This window comes from Melospiza georgiana, chromosome 1 (genome assembly GCF_028018845.1).
Source record: "Melospiza georgiana isolate bMelGeo1 chromosome 1, bMelGeo1.pri, whole genome shotgun sequence".
NCBI lineage: Eukaryota > Metazoa > Chordata > Aves > Passeriformes > Passerellidae > Melospiza > Melospiza georgiana.
In genome coordinates this window covers 70,152,239-70,179,362 of record NC_080430.1, presented here as the reverse complement: position 1 = coordinate 70,179,362, position 27,124 = coordinate 70,152,239, and the positions used below count along the sequence as shown (strand labels likewise).

Here is a 27,124-nt window from a genome sequence, read left to right as displayed (position 1 = left end):
GTGCTCCAAACCCTCCCTCCAAGTTACTACTATTCAAAAATCTGCTCAGCAATAAAAAAAAAAAGGAAATATAAAAAAGAAACCAAGAAAATTACATCAGACCTGATGCACAGATATCATGAATTGTTTAGGAAGAGTGCAACTTTACAAGGGTAAAACGAATGTATTTGGAAAATGACAATCACTGTTGAACTATTACAACCAAAGATAACACCTTTTAATGAACAAGGTAACAGAATTTTGATGCTATGATTTTCAGTTGGGTAATATTACTATTAAGAAATCAAAGTATTTGATAAAACTGTTTCCATTTGTTTTAGAACTTCAGAGAAATATGTTCTGAAGGTAATTAATGGCTAATTGTTCTGAAGGTAATTAATGGCTATGTTTTGATATTTTTGAAATAGAGTGCTTTGGTTGTCTTTCCAAAATATTTTATACATATACAATACTTAAGTCAAATGGAAATACTTCTATACCATGAGACCCAAATCCAAAACTATGTTCTTATACCTCAAGATTTTCCAAAAATGGCACGTATTTCCACTAAAAAACTCTTATACTCTTAAAATGCTCTTAAAATACTGACATCTCTATTCAAGCATAAAATGATTCTGATAGAATAAAGCAATATATAAAAAAGAGCTGAAAATAATATAATGGCAAAACGGTATGTGGTCACTGAAATAATATCCAAAATTGAACTCCCCCTAGAAAGAGGTATTAGTAAGGCCAATCACAAATCTGTGAGACTGCTCCACAAAATTATATGAAAATGTGCAATGCCTGTTTGGCTGTGACTCTGGGTCATGCAGCTCCAGGCCAAAAGAAGTGTCTGCACCAGGGTACGAGGAAACCACTCTGGACTCTGGAGCACTGTAGCTGCCTGCAGCCCTGACTTTTTCATACTTTCCAAGTAGATGACAGAGAACACCACACACTCAGTAAACAGGAAATTAACTCAAAAAAATCCCTAAGTTTATTATCACTCAGAATACAATCAGCAATTACATACAGAGAAGAAAAAATAAGTTATCTGCCTTCTTTGCACAGCTGAGGAAAACCAGATACTGTAAACTGCAATTCTGTCACCGTACACCTACAAAGAGGTAGGACATCTCCGCTGGACAGAACTGACAATTTAATTTTTTTTCTGCATTTCTTATCTCAGCTACAAACTACCATTTTGGTCAGAAAACCATGCCTCTCTTTTCTCATTACTGTCTAAAACTTTTTTTTTTGTTTAATCACTATGTAGACATTTTTCCTCCCTAATACATAGAAACATAAACTATCTGCTGGCACACCTTGTCAATCACAAACTTCATTAGGATATCCAGTGAGAAAAGGTCTTAGTCAGCTTGGATAACTGTCACATGTAAAATTTTAACATGGCTGCTAAAATACCTAAGTGATGAAAGAGCAAAAAGAAACACTGACAGGATTCTATAGACCAGGGACTAAAAGCAAAGTAAGATTTTTCCATTAATGTGACCAAACCAGGTATGCTGGGAATAAGAGAAAGAAACTCATTTCTCTAAAAGAGTGGTTTTTAAAAAAATTTACTTGGTGTGAGTTATGTTCTCAAAAGAATTGTTAGCAGAACCTTAACAGGTTTATGTCCCTTTGAAGCACAAGTCATCATGCAAGTATGGGCCAACTTAACCTACACTTGAGCAAGAACCCAGGTGCTCTCATGAAGGGAACTGGGTACAGAGAACTTTCTGTTTTGGAACTGGGCATCCAGAGGAGTCTCACTATGAAGACCGAGGCAAAGTAGGCAGTAAATACCTTGGCCTTTCCCTCATCCTTGGTCACTACATTTACCTCTGCAACCAACAAAGGATGGAGATTCTCCATAGCCCTTCTTTTGTTCCTGATGTATCTACAGAAACATCTTTTACTTTCTTTTAAAGCAGTAGCCAGATAAAGTTCCAGCTGGGGTTTGGATCTTCTGCTTTTCTCTCTGCACCACCTCTTGACATCCACCGAGTTCTCTGGCATAGTCTGCCCTTACCTCTACAGGTCAAAAACTCTGTAAACTCTACCTTTTCTTTTTCCTTTTCTTTTTTTCTCCTGAGTTTCCTCTAAAGCTCTCTCTTCAGCCAGGCTGGTTTTCTTCCCTGCTGGCTTTTCCAACACATGAGGACAGCCTGCTCCTGTGCCTTGAAGATTTCTGTCCTGAAGAATGTCCAGCCTTCCTGGGCACCACTGTCCTTCAGCACTGTCTCCCTAGCGTCTCTCTCAACAGGTCTCCCAAACGGGCCCAAATCTGCCCTCTGGAAGTCCAAGGTGGCAGTTCTGCTGATCCCTCTCCTTCCTTCTGTGAGAATTGATAACTCTATCATTTCAGGACCACTGTGCCCAAGGCATCCTCCAATTTTCTCATCACACAACAGTTCTTTTCTCTTGACAAACAACAGGTCCAGTGGGATGCCTTTCCTATATAGTTCCCTCAGTAGTTGCATTAGGAATTTATCTTTCACACACTCCAGGAACCTCCCAGACTCCTTCCTCTCTGTGGTATTATATTCCCAGCAGACATCTGATAAATTGAAGTCCCCACAAGAAAAAGGGGCAGCAATCTTGAGACTGTTCTTTGGTTCTATGTTCCATGACTCTCTAAAATCAGATCAACAGCCATGTCAGTCAAAGTAGGAAAAGCAACTGGCACTGGAAAAAACCAGTGCAAATTATTTTGCTCAGTTCTGTTCTTAGGTTAGCAGTCATTTGCAAAAATCAGATTTACCAGTTTTAAAATCTTGAAGGACTTATCTCAGATGAAACTGCATGCATTCAGTTTCCAACGCAAAACAATGCATGCATTAACTTGTTTCCAATGCAAAACAAATGGACAAATTTGTTGTGACAATTTTTTTTCCCCTCATTCTTCTAGATTCTAGGTAGCTTTATTAGTCAAATAATATTGCACATGCTAAAAGAAAAATCAAATTCCATTAAAATGCAATTTAGAGAGACAAGAAAGAAATGTATCTATAAATAAAAATACAACTTCCATCACTTAAAAGAGAACATAATGGATAAATGGAAAAAAATGTCAATAAATCAAGAAAGATGTTAAAAAACATTAAATAATTATTTGCAGAAAATAAAGTTTAAAGTTTTGATTATCTTCATTTGCAATCAGATGTATTTTAATGGCTTTCATAAGTTCATAAATTCTTTTGTATTCTGTACCCAAACCACTCACAATATGCCATTATTTAAATCACTAATGATATTTAGAAATATCCCTTAAATCCATTTAGTTGAGACTATAATCCAACATATTATAAACCATCAGAGGTTCTACATTTTGTCAACCAAGCAGAAGAAAATAGTACACTTGTTAAAAACCACCTCTTTGACTCAAAACCTAACATCTTGCCTCTCTGCATATTGATTTTCCTCCAGTACAAATCACTCACCCATACTCAGACTGTCTGCTTGGGTAATAGGGCAGAAGGGCAGACATGAAATTACTTACAGTCTACTAAATTTCCTCTCCCTGCTGTTAAAACCTGCCCTACCCTTCTGGGTGTCCCAACACTCTGTGACATTTACTTCAGGACACTGGAGATGCTCCTGTATTATTCTGAAGGCTGCCAGTGGTGACCTCAGTTACTTTAAGACATGAATGATATTCTTCACAGTAACCACACAAGTTCTATTGGGTGGCAGAAGAAAATCTGAGGCTATGAAATGACATAAGGAATCTATTTACTCAGAGAGAAATAAAACAAAAAAGTTGAATTTTCCATCATAATCTACATGTACACGTGTCCTGGTTTTGTCTAGGAAGTAAAATTAAATTTCCTTTCTAGTAGCTGGTACAGTGCTGTGTTTTGGATTTAGGATGCGAGTGATGTTGACAACATGCTGATCTCTTAGCAAGCAGGGTTTACACTAAGTCAGGAAGTTTTCAGCTTCTCACACCCACCCACCTCCAAGTACGCTGGGGAGCACAGGAAGCTGGCAGAAAATACATCCAGGATGATCCAAAGGGATATTCCACACCATGGGGTGTTATGCTCAGTATATACACCAGGGAGAAAGCCAGCTGGGGACTGCTGCTCAGGAACTGGCTGGGCATTGGCTGGCAGCAACTGTACTGTGCATCACATGTTTTGTATATTCTTCTTATTATTATTATCCATTCCTTTTCTGTTCTATTAAAAAGTCTTCACCTCAACCCACAAATTTTACTTTTTTTCCCCCTCAGTTCTCTCCCCTATCCCACTGGGGAGAGGGGTGCAAGCACTTGTGTGGTGTTTAGCTGCCTGCTAAATTAAACCAGAGCAATGAAATTAGGAGAAAAAGCACAGTAAGTAAATAAAGAGACACTAATTAGCTGATCGTACTCCAGACATACTCTTACAAATATGCAATTTGCAGTAATGAAGTATTCTGACACTGCCTAGTTGAAGTCATGAATCAATAATAATAATAATAGTAATAATAGTAATAATCTGTAATACCTTCTACTTTGCTGCAAGTTAGCTCTTTACAGAAAGTCCTTGGGTTAGCTCCATAAACTGCCATATCACGTTACAGCAGCCCTGAGGACACGGCAGGGCTGCTTATCTCTGCTTATCTCGTCAGCAAGAAGCCAACGGGGTGTCCCCTTTTACCTATGGGTGCGGTGTAAACACTGAGGCAGGACTGCTGTTGTGGTCACAGCAGGCCTCTAAATCTAACAGCAGCTGATCATTCCTTGCTGGAAACTGCTATGGCTTTTCATGCTCACAAATGTGTCTACAGCACAAGGCTTTAGATGGTTTCTGATTTTATAGTATCTAAGGACAGGCCCATCAAAACCAGAGATCTTTCCTTTAAGGAAAGCCGCAACTTGCACTGTGACATGGTGTCAAAAAATCAGATCTGCATGGTAAACATATTGTATAATTTCTATCCTTTAAAATTTGCTGTGGACTTCACTTCCTCACTGCTCACCCCCAAGTACAAACTCACTACTGAAAATACACCATAGCCCAGACACAAATTCATTCAGCTGTTCACCAACTGCACATCTCAAGCCATCTCCATGATGTACAATCCTGTGTTGGTCAGCCAGAACAAGGATAACCAGGGACACTCCGGACACCAAAAAGCAGGAGAAAACATTGATAGCAACACAATGTGATGCAAACACACATTGCTGCGTGGAGTCAGCACCGAAGGTTTATTAGCACCGGCTATTTTCAGCCCCACAGCCCTTCATCTCAGGGCACTCCCTCACACCTGAGGTTTGTGGAATACTTGTGCCTTGCAGAGCACAGAGCTCACCACAGTTATGCAAGTTTAAAGGCTTCTGTTCCCAATTCTTGCCTGAGAGATGATTCACAGCACAGGTAGCTCACATGTCCCTTCCCGTGGTCCAACTAAGTGGTAAAGTAAACAAACTACCATTGGGCAATGCAATTCTGCAAGGGTGGGTGAACAGCACCCCTGTGAACACAGCAGACAGCTAAAGGTGACCAGGCCTACACCTAACTTTTGCCAAAAAACACCCAAACAGTGTCTCCCTTTCACTGACAGCCAGAGAAAGCAGGCAGACAGCCTGGTATCCTGTGTGGTGGGAAGTGTGAACTCTGAGCCCCACTGCACCCTGAGCATGGACACAGCACATGGTGCCAGGCTTTGGCTGCAGCCTGACCCCAGCCCTCCTCTGCCAGGAAACGGGCAGCACACAGACCAGACATGAGCTACACCAGGTTCACAAAATCACAAAGTCATTAAGGTTGGAATGGATCTCTGGAGATCATCTAGGCCAACCCCCTGATGAGGGAGGGTCACCTTGAGCAGGCAGGTGACACAGGAACAGATCCACGTGGGTATGGAATGTCTCCAGAGAGGGAGACTCCATGACCGCCATGGGCAGCGTGTTCCAGTGCTCTGTCATCCTCATTGTAAAGAAGTCCTTTGTCATGTTGAAGTGAAACTTCTTGTGTTTTAGCTTACGACCTTTGCTCCTCATCCTGTTGCCAGGCAGCACCGAAAAGAGTAGGGCACTATCCCCATGACACCCATCCCCGAGATTTATATGCATTAACGAGCTCCCCTCTCAGTCTTCCCTTCTCCGGACCAAACAGGCCCAGCTCCCGCAGTGTCTCCCACAAGAGAGATGCTCCAGAACCTTCCTCATCTTTGCGGCCTTCCACTGGACCCTCTCCAGCAGCTCCTTGTCTTCCTTGCATTAAGGAGCCCACACCCAGCACAAGTACTTCCGACTTAAGGTAAGGACAACCTCTGTCCTGTCCCTTCTTCCTAATACCCCATACCCTGGTGCTTTTGCGGCACTCCGGAGTCTGGGGGCTGCCCATTCCCGGCGCCCCGAGCAGGGCCCGGTGCCGGGCCCAGGCCCGTTGCTGGTCCCGCTGTCGCTCCAGGGCACGGCTCGGCTCCTCCCGAGGCCGCAGCTCCCCGCGCCCCTGCCCCAAGCACGGCCGGAACCCCCCCGCCTGGGCGGGGATCCCCGCGTCCGCCACCCCCGCAGCCCTTCCCCGCACCTGTAGCCGTAGCAGCTGAAGCGCTGGCTCTCCCGCAGCAGGGCGCGGTACAGCCGCAGCACCTGGGCACGGCTGGACGCTGCCATGTTGCCGACACCGAGCCGCTCCTCCCGCGGCGAGGCCCCTTTTCCCCGCCCTCCCGCCGCCCGCGCCGGGCGCAGCCGCGGCGGAGCGGAGCCGCAGGGCCGGCGGTGAGTGGCGGAGCGGGGCGGCAGCGGCCGCGGCTCGGCCCGGGCCCAGCGCAAGGCGCGGGCGGGGCGGGGAGGGGCGGGGAAGAGCGGCTCTCCGGCCAGGGCAGCCCCGGCGGCGGTGGGCTCGGGGAGCTCGGAGTCGGTTCCCGGGGCCCGCCGGATCGGGCCTGCCCGGATGGCAAGGCGCGACTGCCGCGGGGTGCCTGTAGGGCTCGGCCGTGCGGCTGTGGAGGGCCCGGGGGCGGGGAGGGAAGGCCCGAGCGACGGGAAAGCGAAAGCGGCGCTCAGATGCCGTGCTCGGCGGGGACAGCAGCGCCCTGTGCGCACACCGTGCTTGGTTGGTGTGCCCCGCCGGGAGGTGGAGGCTGCCGGGGGTAGAGCGATATCGGGGCTGGAAAGGAGCAACAAGTGATGCGTGCAGGGAGTTGCCTCGGAATCGCTGTATGCATTTGCAGTCAGAGCTCATGTACTGGAGAGGATCGAACAGAGGCCACGAAGATAATTTGGAGTCCAGAGCATGTGCCTTCATGAGGAGAGACTGCGGGTGCTGGGCCTATTCAGTCTGGAGAACAGAGGACTGAGAAGGGATCTCATTAATGTGTATAAGTATATGAAAGGTGGATTACAAGAGAGTGATGCTAGGCTCTCCAGTGAGGCCCAGCCAAAGGGTGAGAAGCAATGGCCATAAACTACAACCCGAAAGTTTCACCTCAGTGTGAGAAACAACTTTACATTAAGGATGGCAGAACAGTGAAACATGCTGTGCTGGAAGCTTGTGGAGTCTCACTCTCTGGAGACATTGAAAACCCACCTGGATGCATTTCTTTGTCGCCTGCTCAAGGTGACACTGCCTTGTCACGAGAGTTGTACTACATGATCTTCACAGGTCCCTTCCAACCCCAACATTCTGTGATTCTCTGAAATCACCACAGGCAATTGCAGATGTACATCTGTGCTAGTGTACCAGGGCCTGTTGTGTTACAGTGATGTTTGAGTTGTTCCTCTCTCAATACCTATTTTAAAGATGAATTCTCTTATTTAAACCACACATCAAGCATCCTCCTTTGCTGTAAGTTTTGCTGCTGCAGAATAAACTTAACTTTGTAACTTGCAGGTATTATGCCAGAGCTGTATTTAATACTGATTTTTGAATTTTATCAGCAATTTATTTAGTGTCATTGAATCATCAATGTTGGAAGAGACCTTTAGTCTCCAGTCCAGCTGTCCACCCTGCACTGCTACTGTAACCCCTAAACCACCTCACCAGGAGACTCTTGCACGGCTCCAGGGATGGTAACTCCACCATCTCCCTGAGTAACCTATTCCAATGCTTGACCACCCTAACAATGTACTTTTTCCCCTGATATCTAATCTGTATCTCCTCTGTCTCAGTTCAAGGCCCTTTCCTCTGGTCCTCTCACTGCAGGCACAGCAGAAGTCCCCACTTCACTAGAGCCTCCTTTCAGGTTTCATGATAGGGTTCCTACTTCCTTCACAGTTTGTTATTTGTATAGTAGGTGTTTAAAACAACTATCATGTAGATTCTATATGTCTCTGGCAAAAGTGCTTCTATTGCTGCTTCTAATTTAACTCATGTTTTATTGCATATACATTTAAGTATTATTGTCAGTTGTACATCTGATGCAATTTACAGTTTGTTGCAAAGAACTAAAATAGTTCTGTACTTTTGGATGTGATTAGTATAGACACATGAATTTATTTCAAATTTATCTTTATGGGTATGCTGTGTTTTAGCAGCCCTTTTAGGCTTCTGGAAACTGAGATTTTCTGTATGTAGAAAATTTTCTGGGTATTCTCTTTATCAAAACCCAAACTAGAAATGTTGCAGGAAATGTAGAAAAACATATGCAGATGTAGTACTGGGATAAACATCATGCTTCTGTAGTAACTTCCCCTGTAAGTTACAAACCAGTGTGTTTTGGGTTAGGTCTTGGCATTCAGGACACCCACATGGAGAAATACAAAGCAAGCATGCCCTTCATTTGCCAGTGGGACCAACCAAATTCTCCTTGTAGCCCAAGCCGTGTTGTTAAAGCAGATTGCCAGAAGCAGAACCCATCTGGGGTGCTGGTGCTCCCCATCTTCGCAGCTGTTGGTGGCTGGCCAGCACCAGCCATCATGCATGTTATAGCAGAACTCTGGCTTTGTGTGTAAGATTTACCATCTCTGAAAGCAGCAGGGGCCACCTTGCCCTTTGTTATGAGGGTGGGCTTCAGACAGCTTCGAACGATATGGGTCTGTCAGGTACAGAGCCAAAATGAGGTTGGAGAGTTTAGCAAAGTTACCAAAGTGATGCCATTCTGTGGATGAGTGTGGCAGTTGTTCCATCTAATTTTACAACAGCCCTTAGGTATTGTTGGAAATGAAGTTTTCATGGTACAATCCTCTGCTCTAAAAGATGAGGGAGTAATTGGGATGAAAGCATTCAGCAAATTTTGTTTACAGGAACAGTATTAATTTAATACTTGAAAAGTAATTAAAAATTATTTTTAGATAGCCTCAGATGATAATCCTGTTCCTGAAACTCCCTGACAGTTTTTATGAGTTTTGTTTCTTTAATTTGTTTTTTTCTTTTTTTTAAGATAACCATGTTTTTCTCTTCAGAAAGCGTAGAAATGTCCTATGTTTAGAATCAGCAGTAAGCTCATGCAGTGCATGATCAAATGCAAAGTACATTTATCAAAGGAGAAAAGTCTTTCCTCTTGTCTCCTTTTTCTAGCTTAACCTTTAATACACTCAGGGAGGGAAGATTAATTTTTGTCAGAAAGGAGTCACCTTTGTGCACTTGGTTTGGCACTGTTAAGTGGAAAAATTAATTCCTTTTGTTTTTGCATTTGTTGTTGTGTTTTCTTGGAAGCGATGGGTTATGGTACCCGCAGAAGTTGTGTCATTCTGCAGGAAGTGGACACTGCTGTGGCTGGGATACAGGTGGTTCTGCTGGCCTTTGTTTATGGTACCACTGCACATTCAAAGCACAGACACAGCCCAGATGACCCCTGTGTGTCCTGTGGCGCTGGGGCCTGTGTATGGGGAAGCAGCAGCAACCACTTCATGAGCTGCCTCCTCATTCCTGAGGGGAAAACTGCGCCTGGATTTAGGGTTGGTGGTGTTCATTTGTACAAAAGTCTTTGCTTTCAGCCTTTGGTCTGGGAAGGAAGGTGGCATGTGCCTTGCCTTTCTGCATCTCTTGGGATAAATAAGCACTTTGAGAGGATATAATGCTATCAGTACCTAGAATATTTCAGTGTGTACTTGCTAAAAGAGGAGAGGGAAAGGAATTTGGATGAAGTACCTGTAGGGGCTGTGGACTGGAGTGGAAAGAAAGAGCTGTTCTACTCTCTAGGACATATTCAATATCTTGTCATCTGTTGCTGAATTGTTCCTTGTGGTGCATTATTTCAGCTTCATGACATGGCACTGAACACTTTCAGTGCTTTCCTGGTATGCTGCTGTTGGTTCTCATTATTTTTCTTTGGGGATCAGAACAATAATTGATTGTTGTGATATTATAATCACTTTTAGTAATTGTTTTCTAGGTTGTGAAAATATGCTAATTTTCCCATGCTGCAGAGGTGTGGTGTCTCCTTTCCTTGTCTTAGTTATTGGTTGATAGGGTTGTGCACAGTGAGATCCTACACAGTATAGAATAGGATCTTTAAAAGAAGGATTATAAATCACAAGAAGTTTGGGATTTCAGTGACAAATGTAACAAAATGTAATTTAACTGTTCTGTGGGGTGAATTAAAATTTCCACAGTATCACCAGGAGGCCTTGACTGACTCTGGTATTTAAAAAAAATTGTATTTAGTTGGTTGCCCTGTAGAAAAGAACATTTTTATTTAGGAGGAGAAACTTCCATATTTCAAATGCAGCTATACTCCTAAATTCTTTGTGCATTTAAAAAAATTCTACCTGGAAGCTCAGAGGGAAGAAAATAATGGTGACAAAACTCTTCTCTCAGACAGCTTTTTGTGAGTTACCCCATCTCTTTCCAAACTGAATTGCAGAATGTTGTGTACTGTTTAAATTAAGATTGTAAGAGCAGCAATAATAGGAAAAGCAAAACACAACCAGTAGTGCATTTCCTGTTGTAATGCTTGGTCTTCTAAGGGAACACCTGTTTTAGCACTGATGCTGCAGGCATCAGACTAAAATAAACACTGAATTTTGTTTTCCTTTTTGGCCAGAGTTTTGACTTTCTAATTTCCTGTGGCTTAAGTCCTCCAGAGGACTTCATGGGCATTGTGTTACCTGACAATTAAGGAGCTGGACAGTTCAGCAGTCACAGGATAACTTCTGGATTAAGGAAAGGCAGTGTTTTGCACCATATGGATTTTGAAAGATGTTCTTAGTGGGCATATGTTGGTAAAATCCTTTGAAATGCTTGAAATAAAAATACTATAGAAGTCCAGAATTAAAAGGATAATTTTGTGTTATAGGCAAAAGAATAACTAATAGGGGATTAAAATTACCAGTAATGCTTAAATAGCTCAACATGTAATAGTTGCCTCAAATGCAAATGAAACTTCTAAACACTTCTAACCTTAATGCTGTTGAAGACAAGAACTCAAGAAAAAATGAACATATTTTTCCTGTGTGTTTTTTTGTTATACTGAAATCTTGCTCAGAAATCTAATCATGAGAAGCATAAAGAGGACAAGATTAATGAAGTGTTCTCATCCATGACTTCATAAATTCAGAAATGCTTTCTTTGCTGTGGTTTTCAGTATTTTATCAAATTTAGCCTTAAATAACTTCTCTGTCTGTGAGAAAATATATTCTACTTTATATTGTATTGCTGTTAAGAAATGTTTTCTGATGCTCATCCTATGCCACCCTCTTCCCTGAGTTCATCCCACTTTTTCATTTATGCCCCTTTAGAGTCACACTGTGTAATCCTTCTCCCTCCTTTGTGATTTACACTATCATCATATTTCTCAGTAGCTGTCAGCCAGCCAGGCTAAATGATGTAGTTATTTTGATATTTTTTTCTGCCCTCTTTCAGAGGATATTGAAAATTTTAGCTTAGGAAGCAAACTTAGAAGTAAAACAAGGACTGATATTTTGTTTAAGAATAATTGAGATTCTTTTTGTCGCCGCCCCTGTATATATTTTGCTGACTTGGGATTTCCAGTTTGGCAGGTTGGTTACAAATGGTACTGCCAATCTTTTGAGTTAAAGATCATGATAAAACACTTTGCTAGAGCAAAGTTCTTTTTTCTCTAGAACTTTGAGTTTATTTTTTGTCATGTATAAATGTGTATGTGAGTGCGCACATGAAAAACATGTAAATATGTGTTCAGGCATGCACGTGATCATGCTGTAGGGGTAAAGGTCATGCCCTTCATCTCTGATTCTCCATGTTTCAGCCTTGGGGATTGGTGCACAGCTAACACAGTGCTGTGGGGTTTTCTTCTGCTTACCCAGTCCCATGTCTCAAGTATGTGAAATCAAAAACATCCTGGTGCTTGTGTGCATCCCACTTCTTCTGCTCCCTGGATTGTGGGCATGGCCTTTCTTGTCAGATGACACTAAAGGCTAGCTCCACTCAAGGACTACTGCTTAAGTCCTCCATGAAAATCAGCTTCAAGTAGTCGTTTTCTTATAAATAATTATTGTGTGATTATTTGTTGGAAACAATTCCTAGATCAAAGTATCAGTAGGTGTAGAAGTATCATGTTGCTATGAGGTAGTTTGGTCTGATGTAAGAAAACATGTTATCCAAGGACATTTCTTTCCTTTAGTGAAAGGAAAATTAAGCAAAATTGTTGTTTACAGTGGATGGGTAAATCATCAAGGATTGAGTGCATTTTAAGTAGGCAATCTGTTTAGTTTTCTGACTGGGATGAGGGGAGGGGGGAATATGATTTTCCACTTGCAACACATTTTCATTTTATATAGTGCTGTGCATCCATGTGTGACTTTTTATTCTAGTAGCTTGGACTTTTGATCCAGGAAAAAAATCAATATTTTGAATAGGAAGCTGAAGCAGATTGTTTCCAGAGAGGAAAGAAGACTATGGAGCAGTGCTTTAATTGAAATGAGGAAAACAACATAGCCATATTAGGGATTGTAGAAGTCGTAGAGTTTAAGATACTTACTTTTGCATGATCGTTGACATTTTTGATCTTTCATCTTGTGTCACTATTGGTTTTATGCCCTCAGAGCTCTGACAATGAGTGACAGTGCATTAGAGACGTGTTCCTGTATATACCACGCTTCTGATGGATTTGTGAGATCAGCTGAATTGTCAATATTTCCTTACATGCCTTCACAGTTCTAGATAGAATTCTCTTTTTATTTTATTTCTGCTTCTGTTTTTTATATCTGGGGTGACTGTCAAAATTTTTCTTTCAGCCTGAGAAGGAGCAAAGTACTGACTAAAGCTAGCAGGCAAAAGAAGCAGAGCTGAAGAAAGATTATCTCTGCTTGCAGGTAAATAAGTAAAAATAAATTTCAATTTCTGAATCTTTGACACCAGCACTACCAGCCTGTTTAGTTAGTAACAAGTTTTCAGTCTCTCTCCATTTTAATGAATAATTAAATTTTATATTATTTAGTAATTTAAAAAAGGCTTTCTTCATCTTCACCAACTGCTAGGGACATGTATGATAGCTATATAAATTTGCTTTCCATATAGAATTCATGCATTCTCTTACTCCTTATGAAAAGAAAATTACAAGACTTGAGACATAAAGATAGGTGTGTAACAATAATGAGAGAGAGATAAAGAGGTAGAAGATAATAATCTTCTGAAGAAGAAATTCAGAATTTATCATCTTTATATTGGAGTATGTCCAGATCCTTGAATATAATCCCTTTGAAATCTGCCTAACTACCTAGGCAATAAGTTGCTGTTCAGGGTGAGAAGAGGTGGCAAATCTCATTTTACAGGCCAGTTACAATTGATGTGGGGTGGGATGGGATAGGATAGGATTGGATGTGGGATGCGATGGGATGCTCTGGTGAATGGAGAATGATCTCAGGGGTCTATGGAGAGCAATAGTTAGGACTTTACAAACGCCACCATTATCTTCCAGTCTCTTGCCTACATGACCCCGTGGCAGCATCAGTGAAAGGCAGTGTCTGCCAGGGGCTCCTAATGAGGTTTGTGTCCTCCCTCCAATGAGTGGGAAGAGTGGGAATGAGTGTTGATTTAGATGGGGATGCAGACCTATGAAGTGGAGCTGCCAACTTTCCTATAGGAATGGGTGTACATTCTGCTGAAAGGTGGGAAAGAGGAACGGGGGAAGAAATCGTTTGAAATACTATTCTGGGAACATTTGTGAGAGTTCATCTGTCTGGAGACTTGAATTATCTCCTTGTTCTACAATTTCTGTGATTAACTTTTTCAGATATATTTTGTAGCCTAGTATTAGTTTGGACCAAGGTCAGGTTGTGGGGATTTTTGTTGTTGCTGCTGTTGTTTCATTTTGTGTGCATGTTTGTTTTAACCTGGTGGTACACATGCTTTGTTTCCTTTAATTAATGTTTATGCACTTGATTTTAATTATTGTTTAACTTGTTCCTTTTTTGGAAATGGCTCCTGGTGAAGTAGATGTGCTGTGTCTAAAATGGAGAAAACAGATAAAGAGAGCCAATTATCAGGTCCTCACACAGATTTAATAGTACTTTTTTTGTGTGTGTGTATGTAGAATTTCAAAATTGATTTGACTTTCAAGAAAGTTTTCAAGACCTTAACTGAGAGTGTTCTTACTTTTGAGAGAATTTGCATAATTTTTTAAATTGCTTTCTTACTTATTTTGACTATGAACACAGCTTTTTATAAACATTTTTTTAACTTTTATTATACTAATTAGTTACAGTGTGAAAATTGCATAGTGCATTACACCAGCTCTTCCCATGGGAAGGCAGTATTGTAAAATGGACAGATATGGCATTATATGTGTAAAATTATCACATATTGAAGAGGTAATTAAATATTGGCTCTGTATAGGTTTGTTGAACTTAGAATAGCTGCTTGCTTTTTATGTTGGCACGCTAACTTTGTACAGTTTTATAAAAGAATGTTGTCTAAACATATAGACGTGGCTTGAAAGAGATTAACTTTTTCTGTTTCCCTTCTGTCCCTCTTCCTCCCTGGACAGATTGTGGTTCTTGTTCCACCCTCCACTTCCACTTGCAATGTATCTTATTTTATACTGCCATTGTATCACTGTTCTGTTGTGGTAGGTTATATTCTTAATACAGTATTCATTCTACAGACAGAAACTCTGCTGGATAGACTTGAACTAAGTATGTGGGAGCACCATATTTATTCTAGTTACTTTGTCAGACTTCCTGAGTTGTTATTGAAAGGATTAATTTTAAAATAAACTAAATTTAAGCAATACTGCAGATTCTACCAAATCCTATTTTGTTGCCTGGTATTAGGAGTTCATTTGACCCCAGTGTCCCCTGAGGTCCCAGTCCTGACCCTGAGTGGCAAACCCTGCTGGGCCTGTGTGGAACACAATCTTTCAGCATGTAGCAAATTGCAACTCTACAGATGGTTTTAAAGAAAACAAACCAAAACAATTATTATGTTTTAATTTTGATTCTCTCAGTATGTAACAGATGTGGTATTAACTGAAGATTGTTTTGTCATATGTGACCTTGAGCTATAATAACATCTTACTCTTCATTAATAATAAAAACTTGATTCTTTCATGTTGTTATTTTCTTTACTTCCCCGACTTTCATATCTTCTTTCACCTAGTCAATGTGTATGTCTTGGCTCAGAATGCAGAATGAGGGGATGTTGTCTTTGGTATCTAAAGACTGGATGTAGAAATACTTATGTGAATAGTCTTAAATATAAATATATAAAATTTATATAAATATAAATAAATAAATACATAAACTTATATACATACATATATATACATACACACACCTGTGCCATAGTCTGAGATGTGCATTCTGAGTTCTGTCTTAAGTTTTCTTTCACTGAGGCTTGTTCTGAGGGGGAAGTGTGGCTTGCAGATTTCTGGTGTCACAGAAGGGTTCTCTGATATAATTAAAATATGTGGCTTTCTCAAAGCTTTTCATACAAAGATTTTAGTTTGTTCTTTGAGCTGGGCTTTGTCTAGAGTAAGTATATCAACATTAGCAAGCCTTACAGAGATGTTCCCCAGGAAGATTACAGATGTTAAAACATTAAGCTGCTTGGGAGCCCATTATCCTAGGGAGCTGTGAGCCATGGACTCAAGTGTTTCCTATTTTCTAGCTTTAATGACAAGGAAAGAAGTTAGCAACACTAGTCTTGTTCGTTTTAATGTGATACTTTAAAGCCTTTTTTAAAATCTGGTAGTAGCAGGACTGCATGAAGACACTGTTTGAATCTGTTTTAAGTCATGCTTGCCTTGCTTTGCTTGCTACAGAATATTTTGGAACTTGTTCTTCTTTTACAAGTTATTGGAGATGTCAGCACCTCTGAAATGCTGTAAAGGCAGTCATGTCCAGATGTAATCAAATACAGTGTTACGAGGTAGGTTTGCCTGAATACATATGAATCAATCCAGGCTCTAAAACTTTAGCAAAACCATAGTACAGCTGTATCAGGAAATTGTAGCAAGATTGAGCAAATGCATTTTAAAATTTGACTTATATTTATTTGAATAGGCAGAACTTTTAATTGAGGGGACTTATATTTGTCATGAATATTTATCAGCAGTATTGTTTATAATTCAGTGTCAGTTGTTGCAGTTGAAGAATTTGTAAGGAAAATATTACTTTTTTACCCTTAGGCTTTAAACATAGTTAATACATTTATTTAGCTGTAGTTACAGAAGGTGTTTCATAATATAAGTAGAATTTTTGCAAATCAGGTTTTCTGTCTTTTTGTAACCCATATACATTCATAACTGTAGAATATGCAAGGTGAAGTTTTTAAGCTGGTTGATGGAGGTTGGCTAGGTAGTTAATTCTTGAGTGTCTTCTTGGGTACACTTGTGCTTAAAAGAGTCTTGAAATAAGACTTCCTTAAAGTCTTAAAGCTTGTCCTTAAAACAAGTCTTTCATCTTGCAGCTCAGTAGTGTATTGGAAGACTGAGGAGGCAGTACACAGGCTTGATAGTCATGTGGAATTTAGAATGGGTACATTATCCATTCACCTGTGGTAAATTTTAGTACTGGAATCAAGGAAATAACAGCAAAGTAGTTAAAAAATAAATATGTAAATAGAGTAAATAAATTTGCTAAGGAGACCAGGTCAAAGGAAAGCAAACTGAAAATGTTTAGCAGTGCAATCTTACTTCATTTTTGTTTTACCTTCTGAAATTTGTTTTGCTGTGAGACCAGCTGTATTGAGGCAGATACTGTGATTGTGTGAGACTTGCTGGCAGAGCTGCCTGTGTTGTTTTCAAATTTTGCTGTTCATGGAGTCCAGCATTTTTTGTAGGTTAAATGGGTTGGAATGAACTGTGTCATTTGGAAACTGATGTGTGGTGAGTTGTTTTGGTTTTTTTTTCCTTTTACAACATGCAAGTCAATACTGCACCCTGTGTAGGCTAGCTGCTTTTCCCTATACTTCTTTTTTATTTCTGTTTTTCATGCTTTACTCATGTTTGCAGCCCATGTGATTTGGGATCAAATGCAAATGATGATACAAAGTTTCTAAATAAATTTAGTTTGTTGTAACATAGCAAATTTTTTTAAATTCTAGCATAAAACTTTGGGTTAATAGTTCTTGAGAGATGAGGGCGTCTTCTGCTTCTAGACCACTGTAACAGTTAGGGAACACAACAGCCCAGATCACTAATACATAAGTGGGAGAATAAAAAAAATCTGGTTGTTGATTTCTGTTTCAGTCAATAGAAAAGAGCTTCAGTGATAAGAAATTGTACAAAAACAGTAAAAGTTTTCACGTTATGAAAGAAAAGGTGTTGCAGCAAATAGAATTTACTTCTTAGTAGGTCCCATTTAACGTTTCAAAGACAGTGGGCTCTTATTAAGGAGAATGAGCTGATAGCAGTGTTTTAAAGTGTAAGTATCTCTTTTTCTTTGAAGAGCAGTATTAGCACGTGGGTAAATTTATAGGACTCCGTTTTTACTCATTGTATCTTAAACTGTAAGTCTGTTGTCCTGTAACTGTGCCATACTCAGGCAAGGGCTGAGTTTAAGGACCATTTCTTACATGTCTGGACCCAGTAAAAAAGCCCTGCTAACTTTGGTTTTAATTGGATGCCTAAAAGTGGCTGTGCAGAAAGCTTCCCTGTCAAAGAGAAACAGGAGAAAGATGGTAAGGATTTCAGTCATCATTTTCTGACATCCCTCTCTTTACATCTCTTCCATCTCACACAGTGGTTGAGAGAGAGGGGGAAGTGTACTGGGAGATCATTTCACATTCTGATTCAAGATTTTAGGACTCCATGAGAGATGATTTCGCCTTGCATGGGAATAAAATCCTGCATCTCTGACTCCCTGCTCATGAAGTTCCCAGTGGCACAGCAGAGTTGTCCAGGGCTTCTGAGTAGGTACAGTGAAGGACACCTGAATTGGGGCAATAGAAACTGTAGTAGCACCAGTCCCTTCCCATTGTTATTAGTGTGTTTCTCCAACATGAAGTAGAAGGAGCTGATGATTAACAAAAAAAGCCTTTTCCAACAGGAAATGCTTGAAATCTGTCTCAGAAAACAACAGATGTGAGGTGGACAACTAGGCAGTGCTGCACACATAAATGTTATTGGAACTATGTCAAAACACCATTTTTCATTTAAGCTTATATCCCTGTACTGCAAAACCTATATAGATGGAATGTGAAGTTTCAGGCATAGATACTATTCTTCCTGTTGAAAGCTGACAACTTCAGTTTTCATTTAATGGACTGTTCATTCTTGAACAGGAAAGATTATTTTTTAAAATTTAATTTCCTGTGTGATACTCATTGCATTTGAGACATCATGCAGTGTCTATTAAAAGTGATGCATATATTAAATTCCCAAATAAAGATTTTAGAGCAACTCCTGCCCAGCTCTGTTCTAAAGAAATGAGAGCCTTTAGGCTGATCTGAAAGGACATTTGCTGAAACCATGGCTACAAAGCACCTGGAGAGCACTGGGAGATGAGTTTTGAGATGATAAAATTAAATTATCATTTTTAATACAAATATTTAGTGAAAAAGAGAATGTGAAAAAACATTGTTAATAAGAATTGAAGCAAAGGCTATTCAGATAGGTTTCATAAATGTTATGTCCAGTTTACTGAAATTGTTTGTTGGTTGTGACATCGCACACATCGTAACTAGAAATAGATATTTGATCTGAGCACTGATTTTTTTTTTCTTTAGATGACATTAATTTGTCTTTCTGTTAATCTTTGAAAGCCTTATAAATTTAGTGCCCTATTTCTAGTACATTGGACTAACATTTTACATGCTCAGGTATGGCAAGATATTGTTGCAGGGGTGAACAGCAGGACACATAAATAAATTTATAGTGAAGGAGTATGTGTATGAAAGAGACAGTTGAAATCTTTTAAAGCTATTCATGTAACAGTAATATTAGTAGTCAGTTTTCCTTCCAAACCAGGAGTAGCCTCTAATCCACCTTCATGGAAAAGATTATTTAATTTTATGTAATGTAGTCAACTGTCAAATAATTAATTTAAAATTCCGAATCTGAGGGGAAATACAAAATCACAAAATCTGTAGACTCATATGGAGTCCTCTTCACTTTCACACTGTTGGAGTGCTTTTTGATAAAGAAGAAAGAGGATGGAGTAGCAGCTAGATGTCTGGAACTGATCCACAGTTCATTGAATTAAATTGAAATTTTTTTTCATTAACTTTGATCATCCTTGGATTGAACTGGTATGCATATGATTTAATTAGTAGCAAGCTTGGGAAATGCTGGGATGTTGGCTTTTCTAGTTCCTTACCTACTGAGATGGTAATTACATAAACCAATATATTTGCGTGTTTATGATGTGGCAAGTGCAGAAGTACCCACAATTGACTTTCCTATTGGTGGACCTCCATTTTAAAGACATATTTTATGCTAAACCTCTTTTTCTTCCTTTCTTTCTAATGATAAGATCCAATCTGCTCATCTTTCATTCATTACACATAAAACATATCTGTTTCTGTGTCATTGAAAATGTTTGTATTCTGGAAAAAGGAGCAACTTGTAGATTTATGCTATGTCTAATTTTGAAATACATTAATTCCTTCTGTCCCCCAGATGTTATATTTAACAGTAAGGGTTAAAAATGCGGTTTTGATAGGTTCTCTTTGCCTCAGAGCAATGAGGTTCTCTAATAGCAAATGTTTAATTATCCAATAGAGTATATTTTTATCATGGATCACATTGATGGCATCTCTATTAATGCTGTCATTTAATTTTTCTTTTAATTTTGTAAAACAGTGCAGCTTCATGTTGGGATACCTTTACATTTATGCAAGTTTGAGAAGGAACCAGAGAAAACTCCTCTGCTAAGGGCAAGTTTGTAGGCAAAGCTGTTGGACAGTCACAGTTGAGAATGGCTAGATTTCTTATCTGAAGCATTTGAAATGTTTTTACCTTGTGAAAACAGGGTTTTTACCCTTTGAAATCTGTTAGAACCAGATTTCTATCACCTTATTCCTTCCTGTATTGTTTGTTATCAGGTGAGCTGGCCCAGGGCCTTTCCTGGGGCAGCTGGTGAAGTTGAGGTCCTGCTTGGGACAAGAGAGGAGGGGTGGTGGGAGCTGGCTGTGGGTGCTGGCACTGGCCACAGAGATTCCATGTAGGTGTGTCCTGTTTGCTTTGGCAGACCCTGATGTGAGTCTGAATGATTTACAGTCTAAAAGTTTATCAAATCTACCAGGCTTCTTATGGATTAGTAGCATAAATAGGAATGGCTGGTATAAAAATCGAGGGAGAAAGGCTTATAAGCTAAGACCACACTTTCTCAATTTATCAGTTGTGTAACTAGCCATAAATCTGTCACTTTGGTTTGCTTATACTTTTGGTAGTTTGCACCCAGTTTGTAGCACAATAAATACGAATTCTCTAAGGTGTCAGTTACATACCTGTCAATGAAAACTAACCTGAAAAATTAGGTCTGTGACAAAGAATGTTAAAAGGAGCCTTGATTATTTATTCTCAAGGGCATTTAAGAGTTACTGAAGCAGCATTAAATACTATACCAACAAGATGCTGAGGTTTTAGATGGTATTTTCCCTACTGCTTTACAGGAAAATGTTTTGTAGCAACTGCAACATAACACAGAACATAGGCAGACCCTTTTGTGGCAGACATTGCCTTCTCAAATAAGCATGACATATGCTTAGGCCATGCTGATGTATTGTTTATCATCTGCAACGATTTTGGAGTGTATTGTGTGTTTTGTGTGCTTGAGGAAGTGATCCAAACAACAGAAAAGAAATTAAGTAGGTGATCCAAGTATATTTATTTGTTTTATATGTTTCTAGCTGCTGTTTGATGAAGTTATATTGATACTTCTGCCTTTGCAATTGAGAAGGGATGTTGGTAAGCCAATGTTTTTTTCTCATTTGCCTTTGTTTCACTACAAAATTATTAACTCCTTTTAGAAGGGGAGTGATATTTTTAAGGTACAAATCTGAGAAACAGGCGAATAAAATATATACACAGTCTATTTTTTTGGTGTCAGACAGAATTAAAAGTAGAAAAATACTGTTTAATGTATTACTGAATGTATTGTGAAGCAAGATATCCTGTCTTGCTTGTTATATATTTTGAGACAGCATAGTTAAAAAATCAAGTTATTATTATACAAGTTGGGAAAACTTTTCTTACTCTGTCACAAGCCTTCTGTTTGATGACTGCCACAAGAATTTCTAGGATACAATTGAAAAACAGTTGTCTGACCTCTACTGATTAGAAGTTGGGATTTGTTTTCTTATGCTTGAATATGTCAGTTCATCAACTTCTCTGGCTCTGAAATAGCTTATTGTTTCTGTGTGTTTTTCTGTGTGTATTGTTTCCTGTGTGCTTCTACTGTTTCAGAAAAACCAGTCATCTTTGCTGTCATACCTCCCAACACTTTTGAAAAAGCAAACCCTTAAAAAGCAATGACTCTGTCTTCTGCCCAGGATATCCTGCGCCCATATTGAAATGTGCAGTTTGTGTTGTACAGCTCTCCTGTGCACGTATGGTTTGACTCCACAAAGTCTCTCCAGCAATCCCTGCTCATCATCTATAGTGAAATGCAGTGGCAGCTTGTTTCAGATTTCTGGTTGTTAATCAATCTGTTCACACTTAAATGTGTTGCAGCCTGGTGAAAGCAGGGACTATCCTGGATGAATGATATGAGAGAAGTGAAGTGGATGTATGTAAGTGTCATCTGCCCCCAGAGTGGCAGATTGCTTTAGCAATGACCTTTATCAGTGAGAATAGACTAAAGTTGTATAATTTTTGAGAATCAGAGTGCTACTTCCACTTAAGCTGTTGCTGGGTGTGATGTTTTGCCATCACTTTTTGAAGACACTGTTAGCTTGAGTTTAATACTTTTGTAAAAAATTTCAGGTTTTAAGCATAAAGGCCTAAGGAAATTATGTCTCCAAGATGGAATTTGTGCATCTGTTGTCAGCCCTCTTTTTTCCGCTTCAGTTAAATTTCACACAGAATGTCTGGGTCACCAGAGACAGCAAGGTACAGGTGGTGTTTGAGAATAAAGGGCTTTATGAAGAAGATAAACCCTATAAACTCCATAGGCAAAAGAGAGGTAGCAGGATGAATTTGTCCCTTACCACTGAATCTGCAAACTAACTTTGCTTCCAAACACAGAGGAAACAGACTTTTGCTAGTTCTGCTGCTTGCAAAGGAAAGCTTACTGTAAACCTGAGAATGAATTATGTTCTGTTGGCTGACACATTTTACAGAAGAGGAAAATAGGATAGTGCTGTCTGAAATATTTTAAAAGAACTGAGAATGGATGCTTTAAGAGAAAACATTGCATATGTTGTCTTTTAGAAGAATAGTGTGTCTGCAGGAGAGAGCTTGAGACAAATGATGCTGTTTTTCACAGTCTCTGAGATGATTAGCAAATATTGGAACATAATAGAAGTTATCATCAACTGTAAATGTTAGATTGCTGCAGAGGGAGGAAGCTGCTTAGACAATAAACCTTACAGTAGCACATCTACTTCTTTAAAGCTGTCAGCATGTTGCCATCATCTGGAAAAGTATACACAATAGCTCTTTATAAACCTATCAACTTTTCTGTGTTAATTAACATCTCAATTTGTGATATATGGCATCTGAAATGAATTAAAGTTAAAAATCTCCTGATTTTGTGGTATAACACCCACCTTTCCACAACTAAATTCTGAATTACAAATATTCTAGATGTTTGGAATGAAAATTCATAACTGTGAAAAATAATTTTAAAAAAGAGCTCAAATTCAGTTAGTATTTCACTTTTGTAGTGTTGGTAGCCAGATGCAAAAAGAAAAGGAAAGGTAGGACCTTTACAGTGCATCATGTACTACAGGTCAGGCGTAGACAAAGTAGATAGAAGTAAATAGTAAGTGCAGTTTCTGAAACTTGAGAAGTGGATATGTAAGTGTGAGATTTCTTTTTGTGTGACTTGTGAACCTTTAATATTTCCCAAGTTTTGCACATACAGTATCTGCTCATTTTCCCTTTTTGAAAACATCATTTAGGCATACTCTAGGTTAGCTTTTGTGTATTAGCAAGCAGATGCTTTGTGTGGATCTCCCTGTATGAAGAAATCATGGTAGGGAGAGCACTAAATCCAAATGACCATAATTAGGTTGCCCAGAGAAGTTGTTGAAGCTCTTGCTGGAGACTTTCAAATCCAAGTAGGGAAAGTCCCTCTGAGTGACCTTCTTTGGACAGGGTTTTGAACCAGGCCGCCTCCAGTGGTCTGTTTGAGCTGAAATTATTTTGTGATCCTGTAGTTCTGTGAAGTACAGAAGTAAGCCTTGTATTAATTTCTAAAGGAGATTGGTCCAGGGGTTATCTTCAAAACTCATCCCTAAGCTTAGTTCTGGGACCATCCCTCTCTTATTGTCATTAGACTTTACTTTCCTTGTGGGCAGTTTTGCTGCTTAGTGCGCTGTATTTGCCATGAGAAGTTAGAAAATGGGAGATAGACCTTCACCACAACTGGTCCTTTAATTCTCTGCAGGACTTGTAACTGAGATTTTAGTCAAGGTTGTGCATGTGATGAGTCTTTGATGGGGAAGAGAATCCTAATTGTTAAATCACTGAGTTCTTTGTATCAGGATCATACTGTCCTGCAGCTCATACTTCTTTCTGAAATGACTGAGTTGGAATTTCTGAACCAAAAGAGGGGGCTTATGCATCCTGAAAGCAAGGTTAAGCATAAACTCTTTTTCTGGTAGAGTTCATTTGTTCAGCCCTGCAATTTTGTGAGGGTGTTTAAAATTTCTGTTCTCTAATCTTTCATTAGTACTATAAAGCTCCTCCTTTGTGGTAACTGTGACCAGCAAGAGGTGAGCAGTAGTTAATTACCCAGTTTGAGAATTGGGTGTCTGCTTTTCCCATTCCAGGGGAAATTACTGCAATTCCAAAACACAGTGGAGAAATGCAGTTCTTGCTGTATTTTCTGTATGTGTCAAAGATTTTTTGAGCTGTGGAGATATTCCAATATATGCTTCAACAATTAGTAGAGTGGGCCATCTGATGCAAATTTGATTGCTCAAGCATTGCAGTACATGGAAAATACTCTATGCAATTTGAAGTGGTTTGACAGAATAGGATATGTTTTTTGCAGTCCATATTCCCCATGTGCACACCTGCAGAAAACACACAAACACATGGCCTCCCCACCCCACTGCTGCAGCCAAACCATCTGCCTTTTGGAGTTCCTGCCTCAGGTGTGCATGGTCAAGCCAGAATCTGCACTTAAGTGACCTTATTCTGTTCCTGAAAGTATTCAAAGTACTTTGATTTTAAAAAGCATGCTTGTGATTTCATATAAAATTGTTTTCCTTTCCTTGAAACATGAGGTGCTGTATAAAAAATAAAAGAAAAGGCTAGTAGAGTTTTTTTGAGGCAAAGCATATGTAGGTAATATATTTACATTGTGAAACTATGTCTTACTATATACATCACTCTTAAAATATAGTATCACTAGAATCAAAGATATGCACCTGTCAAAGCGTACCCATTCAGAGCATCACTGATGATACTATATAAAAATGTCATCATCAGATGTGAATACAGAATTTTTAGCAAACTGGGGTTGTGCTTCCTACTGATGGTTGCTATTAGAGGTTCCCTTCTGATGACACATCTAGCACCTTCTGATATTTACAGTCTGTGATTTGCATTTGGAACTAAACTTTTACCCTCACAGCAAGACAGACCATAAACAGAGTGAGATGTGAAGCAGCATTTCTGTAGAAAGTTTTTTGTGGAAATTCTTGAGAGTTCTCTGGTGATCCCAAAATAAATTCCTAGATACAAATATACCACAGCCTGGGGGATGAATGTGCACCAGGCACTGATGACTGCTGTGTAACGCAAGTAGCCTTGTGTCTTACAGTCATCATAATCCCTTCTTATATAAGATAATAAATAAACATAAGTACTTTTTAAAAGCTGATTTTTGAGTATTCAGGGCTAAAGGGTCTTGGCTGACCAAGGGTCTGCTGCTTCTTGCAACAAGAGGGCTCTCTGCCATTGCTTAGCAGTAACAGAATATCTGACAAGTGCCATGAAAAACCTGAAAACCTCCTTTTATTGGCTATTCTAGGTGCCGCAGAAAAAGATGGTTTTGGGTTCTCTTCATGACTTCACTTTCTTTTTAGTAGTTGCAAGAAAAAAATGCTCCATTTATTATGTCAATGAAATGCTGAGTGCTCCAAGATGAGATTACCTCAACAGAGGAATGCACAACCTTTACTACAACAAACAGCTTTACCCAGATGACTTATGCGCTGAAAATAATTAAGGATGTCTAGGTAGCTGAAAACTCTCATCTACTGTGCACCAAGAGCATCTGGTTAGGTTTGTGCATTTGTTTGCTTTGCTCACAGAAGTTTCTTGATTTTCCAAGCCTGCCAGGAAAACCAGCAGGATTATTTAAGCATAACTCCTCCTAGCATACTACAATAAAACCAAATAATTAGATTCACACCCTTAGAGTAGATACACAACTCAAAAGCAAAACCAAACACCCTTGATTCAGTTGACACAAGTTGATTTCTGGTGTAATATGGGAGAGAACAGTCAGTCTGTTTCACCTGTCTGACAACAGGCTGGTTGGATTTTGCCAGCATTACGACTGATGTCCTAGAAAAACTCTGATGTTCCTGACTTAGAGTGAGAACTGAAATAACCTGATGCCAGCATCAGCAAAGATTTCATGCATTTAATTTTTCTTCCAGTGTGGCTTAAATAATTCCACTTCATTGTTCCATGTCCTTTGGAAGGAATTTTTTTTAAGCAGGTAGATATCATACTTTTAGAGCCATTTTTTCCCAACTACCTGTATTTGTCAGTAGAAAGAAGCCAAGATGAATTTATTAAAAAGTTTTGATGGTACATGACAAAACTGGAATTTTATACTTACTGTGTTGTTGATTACCCATTGATTGCTCTGTTTATATTAAGAAGACCATTTTATAACTACTGGCCCTTTAGGCTCTGATTCAGATATTTAAACTGGAATGCATCCATCTGCTGCTTGTACTTCTATAAATTACAGTTTCCAGAAGTGTCATTTTTATGGGTGGGCAAGTTAGCAAGTTTTATTTTTGGTGACCATCAGTCATTCTGGAACCTGGGTGGAGAGGCAAGGGAAGAAAAACTCTTCTTTTACAATGTAGTGAGCAGATACCAAATAATTCTGAATGTGTTCAAGAAAAAAAGATCAGTTAAATAAAGCTGGAACCATTTAAGGTTCTGTGTGTGATAAAATTCCATGTCGAAGAGGAATCATCATAAAAGATCAAAAGCTGAACCTGCTTCCACTGAGACAAATGGAAATGTTTGTTCCTAGGGAGATTTATGAGCCTAAATTTTACAATCCTGAAATATTTTCAAGTCTGGGTAGAGTAATCCTTAATAACTAGCTGCTTTAAAAAGAAAATTATTAAACTTAGTGGGGTTTAGTTGTGTTTGTTTGTTTGTTCGTTTGTTTGGGTTTTTTGGTTTTTTTTAATGCAAGGTTTTAGCAAAGTGAAAGGTTTTCAGAGATTAAAGTGTAGGAATATGTCTGGTTCGGTGATTACAATTTTTCTAAAATATATTTCAGTGTTGAGCATGCTAGGGGCAGGATGCTCTCCTCTGGGAGGTCCTCAGCAGACCATTATAAAAAGGATATGAAATTATGTCAGTGGAGTGATACCACTTAGAGGCGTGTTTTTTTCTTATCACAATGAGAACAGTTCAATGCTTGATAAAATGAGAACATATGTTGTATCTTTAAAGAATTTATTTTTTCCGT

The 27,124-nt window shown here is 39.4% G+C and overlaps 2 protein-coding genes across 6 annotated transcripts in view; one reads left to right on the top strand and one right to left on the bottom strand.

Annotated features, from left to right (window-relative positions):
- Positions 1-6,664, bottom strand: part of LYRM4 (LYR motif containing 4) — an 85,670-nt gene extending 79,006 nt beyond the window's left edge. Inside the window, exon 1 of the mRNA XM_058019647.1 lies at positions 6,510-6,664. Coding sequence (XP_057875630.1) covers positions 6,510-6,595 — 86 coding nt within the window. The 5' untranslated portion in view covers positions 6,596-6,664. The remainder of the gene's footprint in view (positions 1-6,509) is intronic.
- The window catches only part of FARS2 (phenylalanyl-tRNA synthetase 2, mitochondrial), a 233,370-nt gene continuing 212,463 nt past the window's right edge, over positions 6,218-27,124 (top strand). Inside the window, exons 1-2 of one of the 5 annotated variants that reach the window (XM_058019612.1) lie at positions 6,219-6,236; positions 13,079-13,156. The gene's annotated coding sequence lies outside the window, so the exon portion shown is untranslated. Of the gene's footprint in view, positions 6,237-6,638; positions 6,701-12,580; positions 13,157-27,124 lie in introns of those variants that run through there. The other 4 variants (XM_058019592.1, XM_058019620.1, XM_058019630.1 and 1 more) reach the window with 4 other exon arrangements.